At 36.6% G+C, this 23,306-nt stretch overlaps 2 protein-coding genes across 5 annotated transcripts in view; one reads left to right on the forward strand and one right to left on the reverse strand.

Moving 5' to 3' along the window:
* Positions 1 to 292: 292 nt before the first annotated feature.
* On the forward strand, positions 293 to 12,392 carry SMNDC1 (survival motor neuron domain containing 1). 2 transcript variants are annotated; one of them, XM_012771102.3, is made up of 6 exons: positions 293 to 515; positions 1,783 to 1,902; positions 6,609 to 6,751; positions 7,481 to 7,642; positions 9,723 to 9,876; positions 11,145 to 12,392. In XM_012771102.3, exons 2-6 carry the CDS (start codon positions 1,783 to 1,785, stop codon positions 11,280 to 11,282), a joined length of 717 nt encoding a protein of 238 aa, XP_012626556.1. In that variant the 5' UTR covers positions 293 to 515; the 3' UTR covers positions 11,283 to 12,392. The 2 variants fall into 2 exon arrangements, with proteins under 2 accessions (XP_012626556.1, XP_075865915.1); XM_076009800.1 differs by lacking the exons at positions 293 to 515; positions 1,783 to 1,902 and adding an exon at positions 3,923 to 4,833.
* Positions 12,393 to 18,896: 6,504 nt separating this feature from the next.
* Positions 18,897 to 23,306, reverse strand: part of MXI1 (MAX interactor 1, dimerization protein) — a 76,459-nt gene continuing 72,049 nt past the window's right edge. For all 3 annotated transcript variants that reach the window (XM_012771068.3, XM_076009799.1, XM_012771077.3), the window contains exon 6: positions 18,897 to 21,463. In XM_012771068.3, the coding sequence (XP_012626522.1) occupies positions 21,300 to 21,463 (164 nt within the window). In that variant the 3' untranslated portion in view covers positions 18,897 to 21,299. The remainder of the gene's footprint in view (positions 21,464 to 23,306) is intronic.

A 23,306-nucleotide genomic window follows, 5' to 3' on the forward strand; every position in this document is an offset into this window, starting at 1 on the left:
TCCCAGCACCGCTCGCCTAAGAAGGCACAAGCGACTACTCGTCTGAAAACATCAAGGACCCAAAAGTACCCGCCCCAAAAGAAACAGCTCCCGATGCAAGCCGGAACCGACGTAAGACGAACCTATGTTCTGCGCCCCGCGCAGCCCGACTACGCCACTTCCCCCACGACTACACCCGCCTTCTCCACGTCCCTAACATGAGTTAGGTGGAATGCTTAGAGGGCGCGAGGAGTCACGTGAGATCAGTGACATCTCGCGAGTATTTGTGTATCTCGCGAGACTTCACTCGCCTCTGTCTTTTCCTCCTTCCAGCGCCCGGCTTTCCTCCCCTCCCCCTCGCCGCCGACCGAGTTTTTCCTTTTCAGACAGAGTCGCCTTGTCGTCGCGAAGGTTTTTTGTTTTTGTTTTTTTGTTTTTTTGTTTTTTTTTACTGCTGCTGCTGCTGCTACCACCACCACCCCTGGGCTAATTTGCCCTGACCCTTTCCCGCCGCCCTGACCCCAACCCCACACAAGGTAACAAACCCCGTCGGGGAGACAGTAAGGCCTCGCCGGGCCTCAGTCTCTCCCTAATTGAAGCCGAGGCCCGAGGCCGACTGGCCCGCCTCGTCGGAGAAGTCTGGGCGTCCGCAATAGAGTTAGGAGCCACCGTCTCCTCGCCCACCCAGAGTTGAGCCTTCAGGGGCCCCCGGTGCCGTGGCGGCGAACTAGGCCAACTAGGGGAGTCCGTCGGGTGGGGTTGGGACGCCGGTGACGGTTCCGGGAAGAGCTTACTTGAGGGTTGTGGGGCTCCAGCAGTTTCCCTGGAAACTGTTGTTTGAATTTCGAGGTCTGAAATAATTATGCAAGTACTGGCGGGCTTTGAGGTGTTGGGGAGCTGGAAGGAGGCAGGTTGGCTTGCTTTAACCCTTTGAGACCTTTCCCGATGCCAGGCTGTAGTTGAACAGAAATGTTAAGAAAGATAAGGATCCTGGGAAGTCTTGTACGTTTCCTTATGTCATTAAAAAAGAGTTAGTTCGTATCTTATTTTCAGGAAAATGAGTGAGCTGGATTTGGCAAAAGGCATGATCCTTAAATCGGAGCTTATTTGCGCTGTTTTACTAAGAAATGCATCGACAACTATTTAGGTGACTGGGTGAAAAATTTTTGTTCTGAAGAACTAAATGCACTCTGAATAGTTCAAGTAGAGTTAATGTAGTTAATTTTTTAAAAAAATTCTTATTTGGCTTTGGAAGCAATTGCTTAAAAATAAGATTTTTCCCCTCAAAAGATTCAACTCTTAAAAGAAGATATAACAGCCTTGATTATGAGCCAAACACAGTGCCTTCCCTGTAATAGGAGTTTAAAGAAAATTAGAAATTTTCATTTCCCTCTTACCTCCTTTTCTACTTTTCTCTTCATATGGAATTTATCTCATGTGTTTATAATCCTCAGAATCAAGCTATCTTTTTTTTTTTTTTTTTTTGGAGACAGAGTCTTCTCTGTTGCCCGGGCTAGAGTGCTCAGCCTCCCAAGTCCTCATGAGTAGCTGGGACTACAGGCATGTGCCACCATCCCCGGCTGATTTTTTGTATGTATTTTTAGTTGTCCAGCTAATTTCTTTCTATTTTTAGTAGAGACAGGGGTCTCACTCTTGCTCAGACTGGTCTTGAACTCCTGACCTTGAGCGATCCTCCTGCCTCAGCCTCCCAGAGTGCTAGGATTACAGGTGTGAACCACCACGCCCAGCCTATGGTTTGATTTTTGGTCCAGTTTTCATGGCAACCGTTTTTATTTTCCCCAGATGTCAGAAGATTTAGCAAAGCAGCTGGCAAGCTACAAAGCTCAACTCCAGCAAGTTGAAGCTGCATTATCTGGAAATGGAGAAAACGAAGATTTGCTAAAATTGAAGAAAGATTTACAAGTAAGTATAGGTGGACAATTGTAGTTTTTCTGTTTTTCAAATAATTTATTGCATAGAATCCATAGGCACCCAAACCATGTTTGGAGAGGGTACCCTCCTGTGTGTGTGTTCACATTCATGTGTGTCTGTCTTAGTGTTACATGTATATACACATAGGCACTGTGGCTTGTAGGAGGGTTGCTTCCTCTGTATATATCAAAATGAGTGACATGTTATTCTTAAATCTTGGATGCTTCTATAATTTTAAAATAAGAGATGAAAGTCTTAAAAGTCTCTGTCAGTTCTTAAAGAAAGGGTACATACAACTCTACAATGAAAAGTGCTTTTATTTTTTAAGACCTGGCAAGGGAAATTTAATTCAAAAGATATTACAACTAATATTCAAAAAGAAAAGTATAACCATATTAAGATTATTTTTAATGCCACAAGATTCTTTGAAAATGAAAATGTGGCTTTTCCCCTCCAAAGTTGTGCCTTTCACCTTGTATTGAAAACATATATTTCAGCAAATGAGAGGACCAAGTTAAAAAAAAAATCATAAAAAGACTTCAGGAGGTACATGTTCTCTGCATAGATGTTTGAAGTTAAGGTTAGGTTTTTACAGTGTAGTTGTTGACAATTGTTGAATTGATGTGGTGAAAAGGAGATCTTAATTTGTCTGTCATGGGAGAGTTGAGTAGGTATGATACCTTTTTTTTTTTTAAACTTGCACTGGGATTTCAAGACAAAGTGATAGTAAATATCTGTTGTTTCTTAGGACAACAGGTTTATTAAGAAAAACAGCATATAGAATTAGTGAATATTAATACATGGGACTTTTCATCTTAAGAATGTCCTTTAACTTCTGAACCTGATTTTTAAAAAAGTTTTAAGGGTATTTTGATGATCTCTTTACTGATTGAGTAAAGAACTCAAATTTGTGTTCTATCTAAATAATCTTTCCCTGCCTTTATCATCTTGTTGTCCATTAAAACTATTAATATTTTAGGGATATTAGAACTGCAGACAAATGGAACTTAACTTGAAATGGGGTCCAGATTTGGGATTCTGAAACTGCTTATCTGGGCATAATTAAGATGAGTTGAATATTTTCAAATTCTAGATTTAGGATAATGGTATATTTTTAAAAACAAACTGTCTGGGATAATTTCAATATGAACAGGACCCCTTCTTCAATGTACAGAAGCTAGGTCTGTGGATTTTAGGGTGCTAGTCAATGAGAAAAAGGTGTTTGGGGCCATTACTCTCACAGGCCGGTCATTAAAAATAACTCAGAGGTTTGCTTTCTGTGCATTCATTTGATTTGCTTATATGTTGTGAGTATACATTGAAGATGAGGCGATAGAGGCAAACTGACCTCTTGTATACTTATACTCTGTAAAGTACTAACTTTATGTTTGCCCCAATGAGAGATGTCCAATCTACTTTTACCAACCTAAAACCAGTCCTTTTTTTCTTTGAAGAAAAGAAAACATTGTGTGCCAGTGTTCTCTATATTGCTTCCTGGGCAGTATATGTGGAACTAACTGGTAGAGGGGAAGTTGGGAGTGGAGTTTGAACTGGAGTTTTAATATTTCTGAAATAAATTGTCATTAGAGTCTGGGTAGAACTGCTTTCCGATCTGTACTGTGTGGAGAAACCATCATGGTAGACATTATAGTAAGCACCTAAAATGCTTACCTAGGGTTTGGTTAATAATGACTTGGGAACCATTTATGTGTAAAATATTCTCTTTTCTATAACCATTTAGAATAGCACTATCCAATAGAACTTTCTATGATGTTACGAACATTCTATATCTGTTGTTCAATACCATAGCCACTAGCCACATGTGGCTATTCAACACTTAAAATACAGGTCAGGTTACTGAAGAGCTGAGTTTTTAATTTAATTAGGTTAAATAACTACATGTGACAACCATGTTGAATGCCAAAAATTTAGAAGGTTAAGTTCTAATACTTCTGGTAGTAATAATAGCAATGCCTTTCCTGACCAGTTTTGATCATAGTTTCTTTCCCTCTCAGTCTATCATGAGAAAAAAAGTTTAATTTTGGTTACTAGGTTAGGTCCCTTTTGAATTGAAAACTATTCAAAGATGGAAGGCATCTTTTAAGATTAAGTGAAATTCTGAAAAGTATTTGGCTACATGCTTCTATTTAGTAATTGTCTCCATTGAGGCTACAGTTACAGCTTCTATTTTGTTTTGGGTTTTTCCCTCCCTCCTTTTTCTTTGCTTTCTGAGAACTATCTCATGGCATTGATTTTTAAGTCAGTCTGTCTGTCATGTTTGGTGAGAAGTCTGTTCAGCCTGTTTGTGGCTTCCTCATTTTCATATTTTTCACCTATCATATAGTTTCTAATTCCTTGTGTTTCTCTATTGGAATTATATCCTTATCCTGGTTATTAATTTGTTTGCCATTTGATTTATGACAAAATGCTCTTTTTGTATTTTTTCAATGATTTCATTTTGCCAGTAAGGTTTCCATATTTATTTCTTTTATGTACTGTTTTTCATATAGACTAAAGTTACTCGGCAAGCAGCAAATTAATCTTCTGAAGTCCTAACTGCCATTCTTTTTTCACTTAAAAAGTGGGTATAGTAAAATCCAGGCTAGCTAGCTAACTAGCTCCCAGGGGTAGTCTATGATGATCACAGAAATAGTAAATTTATTAGGCTGTTTTACTGAATAAACTCATTCTAAAGGAGGCAGGGGTCAAGTCACTTGTCTCATATATTACAGTGGCTCTCTGCATCCCCGAAACGCCTTCCTTCAGTAAGCAGAGTGCTTGAGTGCACCCCCTTTGACCTGCTGATATGTAGATCACAACACCTGATGCTTCCTGGAATTGCCGATTACTGTAACTGCTGCCCATCTGTGGATGAAGGAGCAGTTTCAGAACTCAGACTTGAGGGAGGAAAAGTAATTAATGGTATGTACCTTCAAGAAACCCCCTCATACATAAAATAGTTTTTCTAATACTTTGGTCCATGTGCACATGTGAAGAAAAAAAAAATTAGAAGGTTCTTCATAGTTTGGAGGTAGATGTAAAACTATAGCAGGGTTAAAGGACACTGTGAGTAAATGCTCTGGACTTTTTTAGAGGGTCATTTCAACACAGGGCTCTGAAAATTCTTATAATATGCACAGCTTTTCAGGACCCTTTTCTTTGATGAAAATGTATTTCCTTATGAAAATACAGTGGGGAAATGTTCTGTCATAAAAGAATAGAGTTCTGAATTTGAGACCTATAAATGCAGAATTCATGTTAGTGCTTTGATAGTTAAGTGATCCCTAAGAAGATGTGGAAGTATTTGATGATAGGGATTGTGTGGGTTCTTGAGTCAAGCTTACTGGATTATGTTCCTGGCCCTGAAAGTGATTAACTGAAAACAAGACTGGATAATTTACTCTTCTTCTCTGCATATTACATAATGTATTTATTTGGAAGGTTCTTAGGTTTATTTGCAAAGGACTATCTAAAAAGTATTTAAATGGCTACTTGGCAACTAATAAAACTTAGAGATGTTATTTCTACTGAATTTTTAACTCAAATTTGAGTCTTGTAGGACTGACCTTTCTCTAAGAGCTTATATTCATTTTTTTTAAAGACTCATATACTACTTTTTCAGAAATAGCTAGGAAGATTTAGAATCTTAAGGAGAGAGGTAATATTTACTGGCTACTGAATCAGAACTATTAGAAAACTTCAATGGGAACCAAAAGAATCTCAGTATATAGTTTAGCTTTGCTAATTTTTTTCCCTAAACACACAGTATGATGTTTTAAATGCAACAGTGGGGGAATAGGTATGCAAGGTCTTAAATCAGATAAGATGAAATATAACATAGATCTTCATTAGAGTAAAAAATACAGCAGATAGGTAGCAGAATCTATCAATGTGTACTATTTCTCAAATTTTTAAGCCATCTGTATACCAAACATCTTTGAATGAAGCCAATAAATATAAGCCTGAATTACAAAAAATATCTGTCACACAGGCGTTGCCTGTTTATGTTTTTGTTTTTTCCTTTTAAATGAAGCCTAATGTACTTAATGTTAAGGTATGGAATATTTTAAATCTAACCTGATAATTTGCTTACCCAGATGGGGTGAGTTTTATAATAAATGAATACGATGACTACTGGTTTCTTTTATATATGTCTATAGTATTTTAGTAGAAATATGTATAAGTAGGAAAATTTTTATTACTAATAAAAGGGCTGCTTCAAGTGTTTTGAAGATGAGGGGGTGGCTAGGCAGTTAATACTACTGCCTATAAAACAGTAGGGTTGCATAAAATATACATGACAATGATAAGAATAAAAGTGATCTCAAATCTAATTTAGTCTCTCATACTTTCTTATTTTTAAAGAGATCTAGTCAGCTAAAATAGTTACTTAGAAATAATGCATGGTATTTAAGCTCAAGTCTACTCTATTTCCATTAGTATTTGTGGTTAATTAAGTTGAAAGGCAACTATATGGGCTTAAATCACAGCTCTACCACTTACTGGTATAAAAGGTTGTATCTCGGTTTCTACATGGGGATAATCACAACTACTCTCAATAGTATTATGAACAGCAAATAAATATATAGAGAGTGCTTAAGTGCTATACAGTGTAAGAGCTGTTGTCATCAGTAACAAAGTAGTTTACAATGTGAATTATAAAAATAATGTTACGGTTTTTGTTTGTCTTTTTTTAGGAAGTCATAGAACTAACCAAAGACCTTCTGTCAACTCAACCTTCTGAAACTCTTACAAGTTCAGACAGTTTTGCTTCTACTCAGCCCACTCATTCATGGAAAGTAGGAGACAAGTGTATGGCAATCTGGAGTGAAGATGGACAGTAAGTGTAGAAAAAAAAAACTCTAACTATAACATGAAATAATAAAATACAATGGTAAGAAGTTTTTATTCAGTTTGAACTACTCTGTTTTAATCTTTCTACGTAGGCAATATAATTTATAGAGCCAGTTTGATTTTTGGATGGTTGCCATTAATACAATATAGTTTTGACTTTAGATTAAGTTGTAGGGGAGAACAATGGCTTGGATACTAGAGGAAAGAAAAATGAAAGCAGAGAAAAATGAATGGTTATTTCTAAAATTAGTAAATTCTTTTTGGTTGATTATCTCAGACTTCTGTGACTTGCACACACTGAAATCATTCTTATAGAAAATCTTTTCTCAAAGAGATTAAAGAACATTGAGCAGACATATGTAAGGGACTTTGCAACAATATTGAAAATTGAGTGAATGGTTGATTATCTCAGACTTCTGTGACTTGCACACACTGAAATCATTCTTATAAGAAATAATCTTTTCTCAAAGAGATTAAAGAACAGTGAGCAGACATATATGTAAGGGACTTTGTAACAATATTTTGATTAGGACTTCCTTTTTTGATAGCCGATGGCTAACTTCAACCAGTCTTTGAATTATCTTTGCCAAAAAGGCCATTTGATTATAGAAGTTTCATTTTAGACACATGTAATGATTGTATCACTACAGTATAAGTCTTGTAGGCTGAGTACGAAACCTTTACTCACCTGCTTACAGCCATGATATCTTTACAGGTGTTATGAAGCGGAGATTGAGGAGATAGATGAAGAAAATGGCACCGCTGCAATCACCTTCGCTGGTTATGGCAATGCTGAAGTGACTCCACTGTTGAACCTCAAGCCTGTAGAAGAAGGAAGGAAGGCAAAAGAGGATAGTGGCAACAAACCCATGTCCAAGTAAGTAACTGTGACTTTTTTAGTATTTTATGTGTGATTTTCCCCATTTGGGCACTTGAGGTAGTCTGCAGAGAGAATCTCAGGAGGCTAGATTGAGGTGAGAAAGTTATAATACTGATTATTAACATTGTTTTGAAGATTACTGATAATAGGGTTAACATTGTATGTGTATGCCTAGGTAAAGTGAAGACATTTTGGTTCACTCTTGGGCATTCAATAAATATTAAGAGGATACTCTGCACTAAGAACATTTTCCTGGTATATTTTTATAAGCCAAGTGCTAGAGCTTACACCACAGTGAAGAAGACCAACTTGGGCCTTGTCCCAACTGAGTTTATTAAACATCTAAGGCAGAAAAGGCATAATTAAACAAGTGCTTTAATAATAAAGTATAAAAGTTATAAAGGGGATATAATAGGTACTTTAAGGGAACAAAGAAGAGGTACCAAAACTATACTTTCATTATCAGGGTAGGTTTCTTTGAGAAAATGTCATCTCAACTGAGACTTGAAAAGAACAGGAGTTAGCCAGGGTTAAAAAAAAATTAGAAGGCCATGTGACATTGAGTATATATATCTGGGTTTGCATCCTATCTCTGTTATTAAAAAGCCTTATGACCTGGGAAAAGCTGCTTCACATCTGTTTCCTCATCTGTAGAATAAGGGGCAATAGTTAGGTACATTAACTAGGTTGTGAGGATTAAAGTGATAACATCAGTAAAGCACATAACACAGTTCTTGACATGTAGTAAAGGTTTAGTAAATATTTACTTTTTTTTTTTTTTTTTTTTTTTTTGAGACAGTCTCGCTTTGTTGCCCAGGCTAGAGTTTGTTCCATGGCGTCAGCCTAGCTCACAGCAACCTCAAACTCTTGTGCTCAAGCGATCCTCCTGTCTAATCCTCCCAACTAGCTGGGACTACAGGCATGTGCCACCATGCCCGGCTGATTTTTTTGTATATATATATATATTAGTTGGCCAATTAATTTCTTTCTATTTATAGTAGAGACGGGGATCTCGCTCTTGCTCAGGCTGGTTTTGAACTCCTGACCTCAAGCAATCCGCCCGCCTCGGCCTCCCAGAGTGCTAGGATTACAGGCGTGAGCCACCTCGCCCAGCCTAAATATTTACTTTTTAAAAAGGGTAGACATAAAAGTAACAAATCCTGTGATAAAAACTTGAGACTGGAAGGTGGGTGGTTTGAGAAGAGCGTAGAGAGATAGAATCCAGATTATAAAGAGCTGGTAAGCCACTGATAACATTTTAAGTTGAAGGGATATGATGTGATCAGATTTGAGCTTTAGAATGACGGCAGGCAAAAGAGAAGGGAGCTACTGCTATGATCCAGGTATAAGATGATGGCAGCCTGAACCCAGGGATTGGGAATGGAGAAGTGTATGGTTTTGAATGGTTTTTAACAGGCCAGATCAACAGTATTTTTAGTCTTTGACTTCTGAGTAAAAAGCCATGCTTAGCTTCCCGGTGGTGATATGGTACCGGGAATCTAGATTTTGCCTTTCTTTAAAGATCTTTCTTCATCCTTCATTTGGTTAGAAGTTAGTGTTAACTGAGCAGAAATTATTGAGAGTTTTAGAATTTTTGGAAACACTTGGTTATTTTGTTTTTATAAGAATTGTTAGCAGTGATTTCCTTTGTTGCTACTACATTGCTCTAGGTGAAATAGTTTTATCTGCATTGAATCTCATATTTTTTTCTAAATGCTATACTTGCTAACTGTATCTATTTGGAAATTGATAACGGCTTAGACATCTATTGATATTGAAATTCAGTTTATTACTAAAACACAACTGGTAAAAGCTTATATACAAGTCAAATAAAAATTCACATTGAAATATTTGATTTATATGTGTGATTATAGTTTAAAAGCTTCTAATGATGCTACCTATTTCTTTAAAAACCATTTCTTAGTAGTACTAGGTGATTGGCATTGATTTTAATGAGTTAGTGCTTTTCATGTAGAGGAATATATGTTTATTTGGGTTTTTTGCACTGCTAATGTCTACAAAGAAGTCATCTTTTAAGTCTTAATAGTTGACATTTAGCTCTGTTTTTTCCACATAGAAAAGAAATGATGGCCCAACAGCGTGAATATAAAAAGAAGAAGGCTTTGAAAAAAGCACAGAGAATAAAAGAACTTGAGCAGGAAAGAGAGGATCAGAAGGTGAAATGGCAACAGTTCAATAACAGAGCCTATTCTAAAAACAAAAAAGGCCAGGTTGGTAAATCTTTCAATCACACTTTGTAAATTTGAAAAGTGCGACTGTCATTAAAATGACTTTAATATGAAAAGAGAGGTACATAGATTTTTGGAAGTACATGCTTAACCAGAGCGTAAATTCAGAATCATCAATCCTCAATTTGGCTTATTGAAAAATAACCTCCGTTAGCCACTGTCTCTGCAATAAAAAATGAGTTGAGTTTATATCAGAAATTACAAAGTCTATGCTCTTTTCCTTGTGCAAACTAAAATTCAAAAAATTATTTGCTACCTTACCACTTACAGGCAATCTGCTGAACTCTACCTGCTTTATTAACATGCTGTGGGCATCACTGGTAGAAGTTATTTAAAAGAGCATTCAAGGGCCGGGCGTGGTGGCTCACGCCTGTAATCCTAGCACTTTGGGAGGCCGAGGCGGGCGGATTGCTCAAGGTTAGGAGTTCGAAACCAGCCTGAGCGAGACCCCGTCTCTACCAAAAATAGAAAATAAATTAATTGACCAACTAAAAATATATATACAAAAAAAAAAATTAGCCGGGCATGGTGGCGCATGCCTGTAGTCCCAGATACTCGGGAGGCTGAGGCAGTAGGATCGCTGAGCCCCGGAGATTGAGGTTGCTGTGAGCCAGGCTGACGCCACGGCACTCACTCTAGCCTGGGCAACAAAGTGAGACTCTGTCTCAAAAAAAAAAAAAAAAAAAGAGCATTCAAGTTCAAGTGTTTCGGGGGTGGAGGGAGGTAGAAAATAACCATAGCATTCATATAGAAGTTCAGAATAAGGATAATTTGACTTTCATATCTTAGTTTTCATTGCTGTCAAGATAGCTCCTCCAGTGGTGGACGTGACTTCTGGAAAGTAGCACTTCCTTTTCAGAAAGATGTTTATTTTGTGACTTACAAGGGCCAAGAGACAATTTAGGCATCATAACAGGTCCCACAGTTAAACATCAATACAGCCAGAGTTTGGTCATGCTAATAAAATGGATAGCTCATACCTAAAATAAGGATTGGAGTCTGCAAATCTAAAAATTTTAAGGCACCTGAAGGCAAGCGTTATGAGGATTAATAGCATGTAGTGATATTTTCCACAACTTATAAGTTGGAGTAAATGGCTTCCACCATGAGCCCATTTCTGTAACCATTTTGATACTAAATGAAGGCAGTGTGCTTTTCTTTTGTAAAATATTGAAACCAGAACATATTTTAGCATAATTGAAACTTTTTCCAAAACTAATCAGGAATGATTTCTGTTTTCTTTCCCATAGGTAAAGAGGAGTATTTTTGCCTCACCTGAGAGTGTAACGGGCAAAGTTGGAGTAGGAACTTGTGGAATTGCTGATAAACCTATGACACAATATCAAGATACTTCTAAATACAATGTTAGGCATTTGATGCCTCAGTAATCAGAAAAACTGTTGGATTTCATCTCTGCAGGGCTTTACATTTACCTTTTTATCCTTATATTTTTCTAAAGGTAAATTATTTGTTAGATGAGTAAGGAAGATACCATTGTTGTCATTATTTGACTTCAATAGAATGAAACTTGAAGAAATTGAATTTGATAACTGCTATTCATTTAACTTTTTTCATTACTACTACCACAGTTCCCTCAAAGTTTGTTGAATAAAGCAACTTTTCTAGATGCTGCTTAGTACAGCACTTAGATGAATTGTTGATCTTCCTATTATCAGGCCCCCACTTAATCTATGGTATATACTTTTTGTAAGTCATAACTTGGAATTTTCAGATGCTTTGAACTTGATACATATTCTAGCAATTCATTGAAACATCAAGACAAAACAACCTGCTAAAGCGATCTTTACCTTTTTTTTAATCTTCAACTTTGAAACCTAGCTTTTGGTCCATTTCAGCCTAAATACAGGTTAATTTGTAAATGGCAAAGTTTGTTTTGAGGTTTTTCCTTCAATACTTTGTTTTCTAGGCCTATTATGCCATGGCTAAAGTTGATCCAGCTTTTATTTTTATTTGAGTTTTAGTTTTATGTAAGAAACCATGTTTAGGATGAGCTGCCTTTTCTAAGGTATTTTTGTTTTCTGTATGTTTGCTTTTTTCCTGTGTTGATTTTTCACTTAGTTGTGGTACCATGTTTTGGATGTGTAATGTTTATATGGGAAGACAAAAAGCTGATGTATAGCCCTGTATACAGTGTAGATACTATTTTTGTAAAAAAAAAAAAAAAAAAAGCAAGGCTAAATTAATGAACAAGAGTACTGAATGTTTCATCATTAAAATTTCCTGTATTTCTTGTGCATTAATCAGACCATAATTTTCCTGTATATTATGTTCATGTAGCTGAGTTTATAATTTTTAACTAGATCAAGTCAGCATTTGTTGGTGTAAGTGAACATCACAATTACTGTCAGTTGAGTTTAAGCCAAATATATGCATAGAAAAGGGTCTTCCTATTAATGGAAGATGATGATTTTTAGGATGTATGTTAACTTCAGTTTTGTATGTTTAACTTTTATTAAATAAAGTATTTCTAAAATCTCCAGGGTGTGTTAACAAAAGGATGATGTGTTTAGCTGCCAGCGTTGGTATAGTGTTTAAGCCTTTGAAGTACTTGCACACAGCATTGCCGTGGAAGAGAATATTCAGTATGTGATAAAGATTTCAATAAATCCTTAAGTATTCCTTCCATTAGATAAAACATTGCATCCTAAAGTACAAGCCAGTCTTATTTTACGGGCTTGTGTTATGTATAGGGGTATTTGTAAATTTTTGGTGGAAGGGGAAAATGAGTTTTTATTTCATGAATTTTAATTTTTTCATGAATTGAAACTTAGGAGGATATTGATGAGTAGTAGAATTCATCTCCCTTCTACATTCAGCCCCCTTTCAATCCAGGTGGTCACTGTTTTTTTCCTATAACCTATGGCCATAGGGTAGAACATGAAGGACAGAAAGAAAGGCACAAGTTGCAGTAGAAAAAGGGCCTAGGAAAAGCCTGAAAATTTCTAATTATGTTGATGCTCCTTTTGTTACCATAGTAACAAACATCTTAAGAGCGTACTAATAAGAGTAGCCATGAAAGATTGCACGAGAATCCTTTGAATTAAAAAACTGAAAAGAAAGTTGGTGTAATTGTGTGACCTTAGAAAATGGTTTTGTTGAGATTACCTTGGTGTGTTTGTTGGAATAATAAGTTCACCTGGTGTTTGTGTAGGCAGGACTCTTGTTAACAGACTTCTCCCTCCTTTGACTTTGATTTGCCTTTTCTGCATGTTAATTTCCCCTGGGGTCTTTGTAGTAGGGAGAGAGAAAAGGAAACAAAAGTAACCCTGTCATAAAAACAACTTTGTTTTGAAAATAGGATGTGAGTAGTAGGTAAGGAAATCAGAAAGAAACCGTTGTATCAAAAGACCTAGATGTAGCCCTTTGGAAATTCCTGGTGTCAGAATGATCTTGGTGTTTCTGGACTAAAGTAAAAGTTAAGGACTGGGGTTGGGGGGGAGAGTACCTGTCACACAAATAAATGTAACACTGAATTTGGAAAGATGGTTAATGAGAAGCATACCAACAACAGTTTTTTACAAATGAAGATAGTTAAACTCTTATCTTCTTAAACCAAATATGAATGTTGGCCTCATGCAGCTTATAAAATTTAGTGTAGAATTTTCTTTCTCTGTCAAGAAACAAGACTTAAAGTTCTGAAACTGATAGACTGAAATGTTAAATATTGATTTATGGCTCCTAAGTAGGAATGATTGCATGTAACTTCTCAAAGCTTGACATTTGATTTTGTTGAACATTTCAAGGAAAGAACAATTCTAACACCTCAAAAATTAGTAACCAGAATTTTTAATTTTAATAGTAACCACAGGTAACAAATGCTTATGTAAAGAGGCTATAGAACATACTGGAAGAGTAAGGACTCTAGGACCAGACTGCTGTTTGAATCCTGGCTCCCCATTTATTACCTATGTGTATTAACTCTGCTACTGTGTATTTCTCAGCTGTAGAATGAAAATACCTGTTTTATTCGGTTTTAAAGATTGAGTTAATATGTGTAAAGAGCTTACTAGAATATCTGGCATATGGTAAGCACTATAGAAGTGTCTGCTGTTATTGTGCAGAGTGCCAATGGTGATTACCGGATCTGTTTTCATTGAAGAATAGTGATACACATTACAGTGGGTAACAACACCCATTGTTTATGATTTGAAGCCCCAAATTATAACTATTACTGAAATGTTATCAAATTACCAAAGTTATAAGATACATTAGGTAAATTCTAGCAAAGGTTTAAATTAACTTTTATACCAGAGCATGTTAATGGGAAGGAGGGGGTGAAGGTTCTAATAAAAATCACCCCTAATGTTTGTTTAAAATTAAAGAGGAATTCTTGGGTCTGAGTCTTACCCCAGATTTAATCCGGGCCAAGGTGTTTGTCTGACAAACACCACAGGTGATTCTGATGTGCATTGCTGGCTAGAACCATATTTGGGGTTAAATGTAAAAGTTTTATGTTTTTACTTTTGAAATGAAAAATTACCTTTAGTGGCAATTTTTGGCCTAATTATGAAGACTAGACATCAAAGCAAAATGAAATGCATGTTAATATAGCAAAACATTTTTTAAAATGCTTGTTATTTGTCACAATGAAAGGGGTATGTGTTTCCAGTATGATGTATTTTTAATGCTGAGTTGCCTGCCTTGAAAATAACAAAGGAAACCATCAGGTAATATAAAAGGAATTTGTATTAGATCATTAAGTATGAAATGTCCAATTTCCTTAAATACTAAGTTTGACAGTGATATATCTCTGACGTTTCACTTTGACACTTCTTGTTTTATTATTATTGTGAAGGTACATCCTCATTCTTCCAAACGTGGTTTGGCTTGTGATTACCTTTAAAAAATTTTTTAGAGCAAGTTTTGTAAAACCATGGATAAGTCAAAAATTCATGTTATTTTTGAATGAGTTCCATCTTGGAACCAATGCTGCGCAGACAGCTCAAAATACCAACAAAGGGTTTGGGAAGGATGTGGCTAATGAGTGCATGGTACTTCTATGGTTTGAGAAGTTCCGTTCTGGTCATTTTAATCTTGAAAATGATCCACGTGGGTGACCAGAGTCCAAGGTGGATAATGATGAGCTGAAAGCTGCTGTGGAAGCGAATCCATCTCAACCTGCACCTGAATTAGGAAGGTTTGACATTACTGTTCCAACAACATTGGACCCTTTGAAACAAATCAGCAAGGTAAAGAAGCTGGATAGATGGGTTCCACATGAACTAAACAAGCATCAGAAAAGAAGTCGTCTGGAAGCTTGCCTTTGCTGTCACGACATAAAGGCAAACCATTTTTACACCCTATTTGTGATGAAAAATGGATTCTTTTTGACAATTGCAAACGTATGGCATAATGGTTGGATAAAGATGAAGTGCCAAAAGGCAGTCCAAAACCTAGTATTCATCAAAAAGCTAATGGTGTCTATCTCGTGGTCCAGCACTGGTGTTATCCACTGCTGCTTCATGAAACCTGGTCAATTGATTACAGCAGATGTCTACTGCAATGAATTTGATGAAATGAGGATGCTTGCGATTAAGGCAGCTGAGCTTGATCAATAGAGACAGGCCAATCCTCTTGCAAGACAATGCTTGGCCACATGTTGCACAAACAGTGCTGCTCAAACTACAGAGGCTGGACTTGGAAACTCCATATTCACCAGACCTCGTACCAACTACCATTTTTCTTCCAGGCTTTGGACCACTTCTTGCAAGGAAAAATACTCAATTGTCAACAAGCTGTGAAACACCTTTCGAGATTTCATAATCTGTCACTTGCTTTCCAGGCTTCTTCACTGCTGGCATAAACAAGCTACCTTTAAGATGGCAAAACTGGGCTGGGTGTGGTGGCTCACACCTGTAATCCTAGCACTCTGGGAGGCCGAGGTGGGAGGATTGCTTGAGCTCAGGAGTTCAAGACCAGCAAGAGCAAGACCCCATCTCTTGCTAAAAAAATTAAAAATCAAGATGGCAAAATTGTGTTGATAGTTTAGGCACATTCTTTGATTACTTGTACTGCTTCTTGTTTGAAAACTTTATTTGAAATCGGACACTTCATATTTAATGACCTAATGGTTTTGTAATTTGTGTCTATAGACTGTAGTTTTATAATTATACCTTTTATAAGGTGAAAAATACTAGTTGTAAATTCAGCCAAAAAATATACTTAAATCTTTGATTTGGCTTTTTGCCTTAACTTGGGTATTGAGTGAAATATAAAAGGAAGAAAATCTATTAAAACCCAACAAGGTTTTGTATTTGTTAAAATCTTGACAGGGATCAATAAACACCTGCTGATTTGTATCATTTGTATCATACTATGAAGCTATCAATTAGTATAAATGGTAATTTACATGTTCAACAGTAAATGTAAACATTCTTTATATCTAGGATTTTTGAGTTGCACGTTAAACTGAATTTTTACTGCAGTGGAGAGGAAGAGCATAACAGGCAAAATAGCAGGTAATACTGTAGTTTAAACAAACTGGAAAACCCAAGTAATTGAATCCTTTATCCTATCAATTTTTAAAAGGCATGAATATGTGCATAGTTCTTAAGAAACATTTTAGGAGGTTCACAAACCAATATTAAAGATGGGGCATTCTAAAATTTTGTTTTGGCCTATCCAAAAAAGTAAGTAAAAGAAAACATAAGATGATAGATTTCTGTGAGGCTTTTCAAATGCTTTTTTTGCCTTTCCGATTTATGTATATAATGGTGGTTCTTTTGTGCCCTTGAGTGGGGTAAAGCAGATCTGAGAATAACACTGGGTTTGTAGTAGTACTTGGGGCCCATAGTCATGGTTGTTATTTTGCTGGTTCAGGATTTCTCTTTCTTGGTGAAACTGATGTGCTTTTGTTTTTTTCCCCTTTCAAGCCCTGTACTTAATTTAGCAAGATGCAGTGAATTTCTGACCAGAGAAACAAAAGAATTCAGGCTTGGAGGAAACACTTGACTCCATATCCTGGAAAAACTAGAGTTGAAGCCTGAGATCTGCAGCTAGGCTAGTCTTTAATAGATGGTATTTGTCCAGTTGTTCATTGCTCAGAAGTAGCAGGAAGGAGTAAGTATCCCTTTGGTTCTTTTGCCTGGAATTTTTCCCTCCAAAAGTGCTCTCAGGTTTAGTTGACCTAGCTTTCCAGAGTAAGTGTAATGAAGGTACTAATTTAGAAATAACTGATCTCTTGAATTTATATTCTTTTTATGATTTTAGAGATATGTTATGGATTTTGTTATACTTTTATAATGCTATTCTGTGACCTGCTGTGGACATCTAAAATAAATATCTCAGTTATTGCCCTACTAATAAAGTCTTTAAGCGTTTCCCATGGCAAAGTGCTAAGAGCTTAAGGATACGCGGAGATTTTTACAATTACAAACATGTTAGTTGGCAGTATTTCCCTGAATATGACTGTGTAAGAAAGGTAAAACAGAACCAGGAATTGAAGTTGTCAGCCAGTACATTTATTTTGAACTACACTGCCTATTTAAAAGGATGAGATATATTCCACAATGAGTTTCCTATTAGATCTGGTAGATGGTTCAAGAAGATAGCTGATTCTCTTTTCTTGGCAAGGTCAGCACTAAATACTAAGACACTCAATTATCAGTGTATAATATGCTCAACTTTAGGTTAGTCCTTAAAGATCAGATCACTAAAACCAATGCTATGTTAATCTTATAAAAGCCTTTATTTTAAAAATTCTATAGGACATCAAAATTTATTTTTTGACAAGGTCTTGCTGTGTTGCCCTGGCTAGAGTACAGGGGTATAACGTGATTATAGCTCACTGCAGCTTCAAACAGCTGGGCTCAAGCACTTCTCAAGTCTCAGCTTCCCAAGTAGCTGGGATTATAGGAGCACACCACCATGCCTGGCTAATTTTTTTTGGTAGAGGCAGTCTTGCCATGTTGCCCAGACTAGTCTCGAATTCCTGGCCTCAAGCAATCCTCCTGCTTCAGCCTCCCAAAGTGTTGAGATTACAGGCATGAGCCAATGCACCTGGCCAAAATCGAACCAATATTTGGAAGTAGTCTTCTGTAAATCCTAGAATCAAAATTAACTAAAATTCAAGATTAAAGATGAAAAAATTAGAAGATTGCATTCATCAGAGAAACTAGAGAAGTACATACCTCTTTCCTGTTGGTACTATATCTTCTTAGAGATTTGAAGGGGAATTAGAGCTGTTTTAAATATATCACTTTAAATCCTTAAAACCTTTCAAGATAGAGGTAGTATTTTTAACAACTTTTCAAGAGGAAACAGGGTCCATGATGAAATTAATTTGCCCAGGGTCTAGCAAATGCTTGGAACTGGGATTAAAATATAATTAACATTGCTTTTCCCACAATATGCTGCTTTTGGTAGATGTGTTGGGAATCTCTGACTTTGGTTAGGAGCTTTGTCTCAACAATCCTTGACACCTTTTAAAATCCCGTCATAATGCCAAAAACAGTCATTGTCATGGGGACTAGAAAAGTCATTTCTATAGTTCTGGTACCTATTCTAACCAGAAACTAGAGTCACAATGACCATCAGAATCCTCTGGTAATATGCACTGGGAAGCTTTTATCTCTTAAGATATCACTCACAGGTATTTTACAAACAGGTTACCCTAAATAAGATTAGTGGGGACTAAGTGAGAATCCAGACTTGTTTTCAATTTGACTAATGGTGTAGCCAAAATAATTCCCTAAAAAGAGTTAAGAGAATAGATTAGAATGACAAATGGCTTTTGTGTCCTATCTGAAGCAGTTAAGATTATTGGGTACATTAAACTACATGCAGTTATGTTATATGGAGTTATCAGATAAGCACCTATTTAAATTGTAGAACAGGAATAGCAATTATAATTCAAACTCCATTAATTGCACAGTTACCGAAATAGTATCAACAGACATTTAGGAGATAGTTCCCTCTTAAGGTGTGGATACTAATCCATATTTTTGCCTTCAGAGAAGGGTGGTACAAAAATTACTCAGGTATTCTTTGTTCACAGTTTTATTTCTTGCAATTAACTTTTGTGTCTTCAAAGTTGATTTATCTTTTTAAAAAAGTAATACTTCTTACCCATTATACAATCTACCCAGCCCCAAGGAAAACAAACCCAGGAAAGGAGTAATTTAGGGGGCAGTTGAAATACGTACTTTAGGTTTGTAACAAAGGCTTCCCAACCCATCATCCTGTACATATACAATAAAATGGCAGCACCTCAAATTCACCTGAATGAAGTCTCAAATTCCAGCCCTAGGCCAAATGATGCAAGTGAATGCCACGGGAATAACAAAGTGGAAGGTTAGTTATTGGTTTCCATTTACTTTCCATGGTAGTTAAGCACAGTCTTTAAACTGTCTCACTTGGGAAAGTTAAAAATAAGCAAATATGTAGAAAGCAACATTCTTGACTCAGCCAGGAGTAATTATAAATGAAACCAGAAATAATTTATCTGGCCCACAGAACTGAATTTGTTTTGTCATGTTTTTCATTAAGTCCCCAGCACCTGAAATGTAGCAAGTTCTAATATTGGGCTTCTAAAGGCATGCAGTTTTTCATACACATGTACTTCAGAGAATTTCTTTCACTCAAACATAGCACAATCAAGGAAAACTTGGAGGCACAGGAAAAGCACAAGAACAAGTAAATATATGCTGAGGCCTAACATGACCAAAATGGCGTACACTTCATATATAGAAGCAGTGAATGCTGTTAAAGTGCTACTCACAAAAGGATAGTCTAGCATTAACACACAACTCAACTGCACTGCTAAATATGGTTGTCTTTATTTTCTTTTTCCTTGCCCAGCCCTATCTAAACATAAAATAAAACTACAGGACTGAAATTAACAACCCATTAAAATCAGCAATAAGTTATGAAAATCATAAAGCTTTTTTTTTTTTTAAGTAATTAAGAGTAGTTAAATTATTCAAAGTATACAAAGTCCAAACAGCCAGGGGTAAGGTCTCCAAGAAGGCTTCCCAGGGTAAGGGAGAGGGCCAGAAGGGAACCTTGGAGTTTGAAAAACAAAGGGAACACATGACATCAAAGTGCAGGCTAGAAATTTCACTTAGAAGAAAATTACATTTCTGAAAACATTTGTAGGAGCAACAATAGCACCTGCACAGTGGGACTGTGAGGAAGGAGAGAGACTGCCTGTAGGAATGGAAGCAAATCTTTACATTAAAATGAGACAAGTGCTGAACTTAACTATGTTAACTAAGATAGTTTCTACTATAGATATCAGATGGTTAAAAGCTGGTAAAAGGTAATGATTCTAAAAGAAAACAAAAACAGCATTGACCTTTTTTCTTCCTAGCCCAGACCTCATTGATTTTGTGCACAATGAAGAGTGAGGTGTGAGGTGTTTTATCATTATCAAATGCTGCATCAAAATAGATGATTTTTTTTCCCATGTGTTTTTCCACTATAAAAGACATCTATTTTTTTTTTTATGGACAAGCTTTAAAAAGATGTCATTTTGGTTTTAAACACATATAAACAGTTATCAAAATCTGAAATAAAAATGCTGCCGTGGCTCAGACCTTGGCCTGCTAATCTGCGTGCACAACTCTTCTGACCCACTCAGACACAGGCACATGGAGCTTTTTCCTTCTGGCCCCCCAATCCGTACTTATAGGCCTTGTGTGACAGAGGCTGTCATGCATGGACTGCCCCCAAGCGGCCTGGGGTGGTGGGCTGGAGAGCTGAGCTGGCGGTTGGGTGCCCTAGTGCTAACAATGCAGGATAAGGTTAGCTTACTTAGCATGGAATCCAACAGAAAGCTGAGCTGCATGATGATCCCTTTCAAAAGGCTTCATGGGAGTCTCTCCTTTCGCAGAGCATGAAATGAGCTTTTTTATGTTTTGTTTTTTTTAATACAGAATTGATCATCCACAGGCTTCATGATAAACTCTCCCAGGCTAAGTTTTAATAGCTCTTTAGCTATCCAAGGTTAATGCCTGATTATCTTGTCTTTTCATTAGTATAGGTTTGATTTTGTTTTTAGGACCATAAAGCTCAGGAAGGGTTCATAATCCCATCCTTAAATGTGTCTACTGAATGTAGTATGAGCAAACTAGAAAAAAAAAGTGGATAGAATCTTCAATGTCCTCTTTTAAATCAACTCAATCAAATCAAAATTTCACACAAGTTTTCTGTTGCTGTTAGAAATTGTGATTTTTCCATTATGAATATTTGTTCTGCTGGGGAGGCTCTGCTCCACTTTTGCTAAAGTATTTGCTTAAATACAGGTCTGTTGACCCTTTTGTTCAAGTATAGTTGTGTTTTTAGTTTTAAAGAGGAGACTGCATCATGAACCCAATTTAAGAGATTGTTTGTATTGAATTGGCCCAGTGAATACTTTGCCCTGCACTGTTATGTCATGCTGGGTTCTAGGAAGTGAACGAAAGTTTGACACTGGCACTGGAGTAACCCTCATCACTCCCAATACTCTGCAGGCTGCTGTGGTCATCAATGTCACTGATGCTGGTGGTGCTTATATTGTCCACTTCTCCATGGGAGAACTCTGTGCTTTCAACGTCCACTTCAATCTCCTCTGCCAAAGGGAAAAAAAGAAGAACATTACATTAATAAGCTAGTTTATATGCCCCTTCAAAAACTAACAGGGCATGAGGAAAAGTGATATAAAAGAATGTTATACAACAAGCTTATTATCAGTGGACTCTGCAGAACAGAGGTATTGAAGGTGAACAGACACAGGAATATTTCTGGCCAAGGGGAATGTCTGGTATACAGTGGTGGTCTTAATTTAGGCAGCAAGTTTACTAAAACCCTTTGACGCCAGTCCGTCTGGACCTCCCACTAAAAGCACTTGGCCTATTTGGGAATTAGTGCTTAATATTAAAAGATCAACCCCAAGTGGTTTAAACAACATCTGTTTTGCATTAAACCAAAAACTAATTCTCAGTGTTGTTTATTAATCAGGTTTGCCTTAAAGGGGGAAAAAACACATAAACTGAATAGGCAAACTAGAAAATGTATCCATCCAGGCCTTTGGTGGTGTCATTCTACAGATAGTTCAACAGGCTTCTAGGATTCATCATAAAGATCTTTGACTATTCAGTAACTAAAATCAATCATGAAGTAGACTTTGAGGGATTTGTCTTCACTTTAATTTTCTTCCTCAAATGTAGTTTGAAGTAAGGGTCTGAGGCTTGAAAGTCTCTGGATTATAGTGAGATCTATAGTAAAGATTATAGTAAAGGCATTCTGGTAGTAGTTTATAGCTTCAAAAATCAAATATTTTTAAAACTCCCTAAATACATATAAGACTTAGCTATCAACAGATACTTGAATTGTTAAATACTACACATACAATCACCAGTTATATACAGAAAGCAATACACACTCCAAAAACAAAAGGGAGTTAAAAAATTGTTTCCTCCCCTAAGAACTAAAGTGAAACTTAGGATTTTTCAATTCTCTTAAAACAGACAAACTTAAAGCTTAACATTTCACATTGGCTCTGACTGTAAGGGTTCACACTGATAACAACTGCTTTAGGAAAAGGGAAAAAGTACATTCTTGCTGAGGCCAAAAAGAGTGAAGTAATTTCAAAGAGTACTTTTCAAAAGGGCTTGTTGCTTCAAGGTTTTAAAGAATTGTTTTTAAAATGCAGGCAGCTGTCCAAACAAGCTGTTCAAATAATCTATGAATTCATCACTACTTGCTTCACATCCATAATGCTTCAGAAGCCATTCAGTGTTTCCCAGCATCACAGAACACTCATCAAACCTACAACTGGGAAATAATATGAAAGCACCTTATATTCAACACGGCATGCTGAACTCGAAGTAAAATGAGAAACTTCTCTAGCAAAATGGACCAGCGATGCTACTATTAATAAAAGCCCCTAACACTGGGAATAGGGGGTTGCCAGCTCAGGATAAGAATGGTATTTGGTAAGTACACTGAGAACACTAAAAAAAACGAGAACTATAATGATGGAGATACACCCTCTGTGAAATTTAAAGGTGCAAGGATTGGCTACTAGGAGGAGGTAATAGAAGAGCAACTAAAGCCTAAACACTGACAACTTCACCCTAGCAGTAGAGGAATGACTAGGACCAAGGTCAGCCTCCTAATTCTGGGTTATTTCTGCTACATCTCACTGTCACTCACAAATGTAGCATGTCCTTGAGGTTCTTGCTACTGCCTTTGGTGTACTTTTCTTCAAAACTGAATGCCACATAAAAAATAATCTTTTACATAGGAAAACAAAGCAAAACAAAAAGTAAGGACTCCTAGTGTTATATTAAAAGGATCAAAAACCAATCTAAAAGGCTCTTCCTGACCAAATAGGGGACTATTTGAGCATTTAAAAGAATTAAAAAGAATGACTGCAAGGGATTGGAACACATTCAATACATAAAAATATG

The sequence above is a fragment of the Microcebus murinus genome, chromosome 14 (genome assembly GCF_040939455.1).
Source record: "Microcebus murinus isolate Inina chromosome 14, M.murinus_Inina_mat1.0, whole genome shotgun sequence".
NCBI lineage: Eukaryota > Metazoa > Chordata > Mammalia > Primates > Cheirogaleidae > Microcebus > Microcebus murinus.

Coding starts and splice junctions, on each gene's coding strand:
- SMNDC1 (XM_012771102.3), top strand. CDS start 1,783: ATGTCAGAAGATTTAGCAAAGCAGCTGGCAAGCTACAAAGCTCAACTC. Junction 1,903..6,608: donor AATTGAAGAAAGATTTACAA/GTAAGTATAGGT, acceptor GTCTTTTTTTAG/GAAGTCATAGAACTAACCAA. Junction 9,877..11,144: donor CTAAAAACAAAAAAGGCCAG/GTTGGTAAATCT, acceptor TCTTTCCCATAG/GTAAAGAGGAGTATTTTTGC.